We start from the raw sequence: 6,605 nt of genomic DNA, 5'->3' as shown, positions 1-6,605 counted from the left end.
ATCCAAGCTCAAATAATGATGCACGTATCTCGACTGGCTATTTTAGTTCCATTCATAGATCATAAATGGGTGGACACCAAATCATCATACAATAACTAACTCTATAAAAAAAAAAAGTCTCACGGATTGTACATTAGTTCAACCAATGATCTATTTTACTTGGGAAAAAAACCCAAACATGAGAAAAGGGTGGCATTAGACCTTGAATCCATTTATTTTGGACTAAAACAGTAATTATGTCATATCAAACTATTGTCTAGACAGGATACGAATATATATGGGCTTTTTAAAACATTTCAAGTTAACCAGATTCCCACCGCATTTTGTAAACACTTTCCAAATTGAAATCAAACAGGCCTATTCAATAAAAAAACCAAAAGCATACTTTCTGATGCACAAAATGCCCCTATACTATATTTTGTCAGTTTATGTTAATTATTTGGTTATAATCAAAGTGAAATGTGGATTTTGTATTGAGGGAATTGACTTAATCTGTGTTTAGGGAAACAAAAGCCACGCGAAGCAAACAGACCCTCTGCCTCCACTGTAATCCCTTACGCATACACGCTGCTTACATCTTTCCTTTAAAAGCATGAAGTCCATACACCCTTCATAAATGAACACAGTATATTATTTTAGCATTTATATTTCAAACATGAGATCAGGACAGAAAACAACCGTCTGTGGAAGAAAAAGGCGCCGACCGAGGCTTTCACATAATCTCGGTCAAGTGCTTCCATTTGACCGCTGTCACGGTTTTGGATAAACGCATGTCTGCTCAGGTCTTTGTGGTGTATTACGAGATTATCTTCCAAACTCGTCTTCTCAAGCTTAACCAGAGCTGTATTGTTAAGTGACTAAAGGTTGCAGGCCTAGCCACCATTACGCACAGAGACAGCGAAGGTCAATGTAAAGAGCAATGCCCGGTGTTGGCCTTGTCTGTGTTCTACACGTCTGGCAGGCAGACAGGAGACATACCGGGCTGCTTATTGGATATGTGGTCTAATCTGAAACCTCACAAGGTATATGAGTTTAAACAGAGTTTCTGTCTAAATTATAGAGGCCTACAGACTTTCTGAGGATGCAAAACAGTCTTTTCAATTAATTTTACGATAAGAAAACATGACCTGGTTATTTCTTTAAAAAGGCCATTTTCACTGTTGGTGTAACATGGAACTGAATAAGAAAATGTATGCTTTAAAGCCTATATGTTGTTTGAAAGCGCTCCTTAACATAGGCCTATGCCTACAATTAAACCATTTCCTTCTTACTTCAATTCCTTCCATTATTTGTGATTAAAGACAAATGATGCATGGAACTCTATTTACAGCTTTTTAAAGTAAATAATAGATTAATTGAACCATTTTTGAGTACTTAAGTTAACTGTAATTCACTATATTTGCCTTAGTGTGGCGGCAGAACTCAATTTTTTGCACAGTGATCCAGCCCTGTGTTTCCTTCCACAGCCGATAGGCTGACCCATCAGGAGGAGGAGGAGGAGGGATAGGCGGAGCTTTGTACTGTGAGCTTTGGACTGTCACGTTAGGTGTCAGAGTGGAGGCGGGACACGAGGCTTGTTTTGGTTCTCAGCAAGCCAATAAAACGCTGCTGTGCTACCTCGCAGCCAATGAGCTGCCTCGCTAATCACGTCACTGCAGTAAACTTCCGCTCTGAAGCTTCGGCTCTTCCGCCCTTTCGTGTTTCTGGAGTACAGGATGTACTGAGCAGTCAGACATCACACTTTACTCCCATCTCTGAGCTTAATGTAGGCTATAACACGTGCGCGCCCCGCCGTGCCTACGTCACAGGACGTGGGAGCAGGGCGACTGCATTCCGTGCTCGCGGACGTACCGGCTAACATTTCTGGGGTGTTTCTCTCAATCAGCCATAAACACAGGATATCAGACTACTCACAGTTTTAAAATATTGTAGCCTTTAGTTGACTGTAAATAATCCCGAAAACATGTTTGTTTAGGCTACTGAATATTTTACAAATAGGCTAAACTATGAAATGCAGCTCTCATAATAATGACTATAGACCTATTACAAATGTGTTGAAAAAACAAACACCTATTAAGATGAGATATGAGACATTAATAATATAGCCTAAGTCAAATAAATAAAAACAAAATAGCTTCAATTGATCACAACATTATTAAGCATCACTAAATCTACGAATAACAGGTATACTAACATAGCCTATGCATAATAATAATACTAATAATAATAATAACCTGATAAAGACCCAGGTTCTGTATGGATTTATAGAATGTTTAAGTCAATTTGAGTCAAAAGAACGATGACAACCAGTCTTCTATATCTTATATTTAGTGAGTAATGCCAGTCACGTTTAGGTTTCTTAGCACAAAGCAAAAACAAATAAACACATTAAATTAAATGAGTAAGCCATGCGCTATCAATTACTGGGATAAGTAAAATATATAAACTGCACATATGAGCCTTATGTACAGTTTAAGATGGTTGAAATTAGAGAAGACATAGCCTATGACGCATAAAGCTGTTTCAGTTAACAAAATGAGCTAAAACAGTTGTATCACCAAGCAAATCAGCCTAACAGGTGGGAAAGCCAGCTAAAAGGAGCTGGAGCTCTGAATGAGGACGGATTTGGTTTCATGCCTGACATTTGACTGCCAGTAAGATTGAATCATATGCATTAATGCCGCCAAAAGAGCATTGTGGGAAGATGCGTTTTTGGCTGCAACTGCGTTACAACTGCACTTAGTCACTCAAAAGGAAAAACTTTTAGAACAAGTAAATATTCACATTACGTTATTATCGACGCTGAACGACGGAGTGACGGGGACGGAGCAAATACGTTTCAAAAGCATAAATTTTTTTTCAACACCACAAAACTGCCAGCAAAGGTTAAAATTAATTCAGATTAAATCTAAAATGCGACTCCGTTCATACAGCACCAATATTCATATAGGTAAAGGCCATTTGTTTGAAAGACATTTCCACGAATCGTCTAGAAAACGTAGCCTACTAATATCAAATTAAATTTAAAAACATCAAAAAATATTTTCGTCACAGTGACCGAGTTTAATTTTCGGCTGATTATATTTTGCACTTTATTTGGGATTAATCCCCAAATCACGGAAAAACTACAGAACTGGAACTATATTCAAATAAATACATAAATATTTCACTCCACTCTGACATGTTAGTTTGTGTGTGTGTGTGTGTGTGTGTGTGTGGTGTGTGTGTGTGTGTGTGTGTGTGTCCGTCCTACTCATTTAAAAAAAAAAAATCAACAAAAAAAAGGTATCTAATCTAATAAGTATAATATGTAGTTGGACAAAGTAGATTGACACCTGGCCTCCTGCGTCGTTTGAAACCAGTCGCCTAAATATCGTTAGGGATTCAAGCTGACAAATCAATTTGTTCTTTTTTTGCGGGAATAAAAGATGAAAACCTTTTAACGTAAAGGCAAAACAGCTGCATCTCAGTAAACCCAATGCTTTAAGTCGATGTAAACAGAGTCATTTATTAAAAGGGCGACTAGCATTTATAAAGTAACCCTGAAGCGAATAGATTTTACCTTGAACATGCATTTATGAATAGAACAGAAGCACTAAGAAATACATTTGGGAAAAAAATACACACGTTCACCTCAATGTCCTTCAAGATTAATTTTCCTTGGAATAATTTCAATATTTAGCCGATTATTTGCATTGTATAGTCACACTAACAGTGAGTCAGGGGGTAATTTGTTTTCTGTTTGATACAGACTGGGTTCATTTTTAAAATGACGAGTTTTTCCTGGACACTCCACCAGCGTCTGTTTACCACGGCTGCTGTCTCGGTCAAAGTCAAAATACTGAATATTGTAGAATTAAATAAAAATGATAATACATGACATTGGGCTACTATTATTATTCGTATTATTCAGTATGTATGGGATGATTTGTCCACTGATAATCCACTTGAGTGTACCACAAAGTCGCCACTAGATGGCAATGTCAGCCTATATTTCAACACAGACCAGCCTAAACTGATTGATTTCCTCTTCTCCCAGAGCCAAACAGAACTCTACTACACATTGCAAATATTGGACTTTCAAAATAGAAATTTGCATTAAGTATATCCGGATAAAGAAAGCTCCTACAAACCCGGCAAAGCCTCTACACCCATTCACTATTGAAACCATATGCCACATGCAGCGTATGGGCCTTAAAGAGTATCTTAAAGTGTAGCGATAATGGAGGAGCAAATTCTTCGAAAAGATGAAGTGGTTGTGTGTAAACCGATAAACTGAGCTGTCATCATAGCCTCATGCAATGCAAAGGATCTATGTTCAACATAATACCATGGATAAAATTCAACCAAGTCCATATTTTATTGGGACGGACTTTAACACCGACAGACTGACTCTCTCACACACACCACACACACACACACACACACAACCATCATGCCGGAATTTACTTTATATACAACCACATTAATACGTACACATTATAAAAAGCTATGATTGATATGAACACATTTCCCGAACGATTATCTAAGCATTATAATAAGAATTGCACCATGGATTGGATATGAATGAGAGCACGGGTTCATATGATAAGACTAAACTTCATACAAGCTAAGCATGTGAGTAGGTTTTAAAAAAGAAAAAGGAAGCTAGGACAGATTAATATTTAACTCCCAAGGTCCAAATCCATAACACCGTCACTTCCTGTGAATCTTCTTTTGTTTTTATCACTCTCGTTAAAGTTGCAGATAAAAGCGTAGCTCGGTGGCGCACAACTTTCTGAACTGGGGTCAGTTTTCATGTGTTGAGAGGGAGCATGGCAAAAAAAAAAGTCACAAATGCTGCAGCTATACGTTTTCTCTTTTTTCCTCACTTGACTCCTTACACAATATTTAACAACAAGTGCAGGAAATAGAGGGTCCAGCATTTATAGGCCTCAGAAATTTTGTTCCAGAAGCTCCGGGAAATCATTTGGCAACATACAAATAAATCATATTGAGTCAGGAAGGAGTTTTATTGTTCCACTCCATGAGTCCAAGCATGTGTCTGTAGGTGTGTCTATGTAGGCCTCGTAGTTTATCTCCCACTGATATTGTCCGTAATAAAAAAATAAAAAAACTAGCTGATGGGTTTCAATTTGTTGACAACTTTCTTCTCCTTCACGCGTCTGTTTTGAAACCAAATCGTGACCTGTCTCTCGGACAAGTTGGTCTGGGCAGATATCCTCCTCCTTTTGTCCTTCGTGATAAATTTATTGGCCGCGTACTCGCGCTCGAGTTCCTTCAGTTGCACCTTGGTGTATGGCACGCGCTTCTTTCTTCCACGTCGATAAGAGCCAGACTCTCCTCCGGCGTGGGACACCGCGTCTGAGGAAAAAATGGACCAAATAAGCTGTGATGAGCTGCTTCTCAACAAGTGGTTTAGCTTCACATTTAACTTTCAATAAATGAAAATCTGTTTATAACTGAACCAAACATTTCCACTTGCTTTAAAATAAAATATTTCAAGATTTTCTGTGTAGAATTGTATGTTACATCCCTAAAACAAGGAAGGTAAGGATGAATATTCCGTGATAATGCCAGTTGATTAATATTAAATAATAAAGTTGTAACATTTACACAGGAAACTTAATAAAAACACTATGCGCTGAGATTATTTCCTCACTTCTTTTAAGTAAACGAAAAAAAATCTATACATTATTGCAGTTCATTTTGTATAGCTAAATTATCTGTTGGGCTGTAAGTCCTGCAGGTTGCGAAGCAACTGACATTTCATACACCCCATTCTATACAATGTGCATCCTGTTTGCTCTTCAAACCGCTCTGTCCTGTAAAGGGTGGACCCTGAGGGATGTAGCCTACCTGGTATGGAGGACTTCCACATGTGTCCAGGCTGCGGCTGCTCCTTGGCGCAGTAAACCTGGCCGTTCCAGCCGTTGGCGGCGAGCGTCCACGGTTGATAGCTCTCCATAGGCAGCAGGGACTCGTGTCTGGCCTCTGACGGCGCGCTGATAGTTGGCATCACAGGAACGTCCAGGTAACTGGGGACAGGTTGGTATGGGCCCGAAGAGTAGGTCGGGTAAAAAGCGAATTCCTTTGCCCGAGAGGTGAAGTCGTCGCCGGAGGCGGACGTGTCCATGTATTTCTCTCCATACGCGGAGGGGGGCTGCGCTCCGCAAGACTTTATGCTGCTGTGATGTGACATTCGGCACGGATAATAGCCACTACCGAAGTACCCATATGGCAGGGACGCGCTGGAAGAATTCTGAGCTGCAGAGCAAGGGCTGCACTGTTTCACTGGCTCGCCCATACTGGAGGTGGGTACGTCGCTGGACGAGTAAGCCGTGCTGGGTGCCAGAGACGCGGGGTGCGCCATCAGATTTCTACACTGGTTTGCAGCAAAGTTGCCACCAGCAAAACCCTCCATGTTCTTAGTCACTTCATCGGAACCGCCGCCGTTGTCGTAGAGGAACATCACCGACGGGTCGACCCAGCGAGGACGGAGGAGCAGTGACGTTGTCATAGCACGGCATCCAGCATTGAAGCTTCTGGCTCTATTTAAAAAAGCCCAGAGACTGAGAAAAGGAGATACTGGTTCCCAGAGAGTA

At 40.1% G+C, this 6,605-nt stretch overlaps 1 protein-coding gene across 1 annotated transcript; it reads right to left on the bottom strand.

Annotated features, from left to right (window-relative positions):
- Positions 1-3,488: 3,488 nt before the first annotated feature.
- On the bottom strand, positions 3,489-6,605 carry hoxa13a (homeobox A13a). Its single transcript, XM_039819305.1, has 2 exons — positions 5,860-6,605; positions 3,489-5,364 (listed from the first exon to the last, which is right to left on the bottom strand). Exons 1-2 carry the CDS (start codon positions 6,518-6,520, stop codon positions 5,117-5,119), a joined length of 909 nt encoding a protein of 302 aa, XP_039675239.1. The 5' UTR covers positions 6,521-6,605; the 3' UTR covers positions 3,489-5,116.

This window comes from Perca fluviatilis, chromosome 13, assembly GCF_010015445.1.
Source record: "Perca fluviatilis chromosome 13, GENO_Pfluv_1.0, whole genome shotgun sequence".
Taxonomy (NCBI): Eukaryota; Metazoa; Chordata; class Actinopteri; order Perciformes; family Percidae; genus Perca; species Perca fluviatilis.
This window is presented reverse-complemented; position numbering and strand designations above follow the sequence as displayed.

Bases quoted from the DNA above. Each gene is read 5' to 3' on its own strand.
- hoxa13a (XM_039819305.1), bottom strand. From the start codon at position 6,520: ATGACAACGTCACTGCTCCTCCGTCCTCGCTGGGTCGACCCGTCGGTG. The intron at 5,365-5,859 runs GTAGGCTACATC...TTTTTTCCTCAG, and splicing joins GTGGAAGTCCTCCATACCAG to ACGCGGTGTCCCACGCCGGA.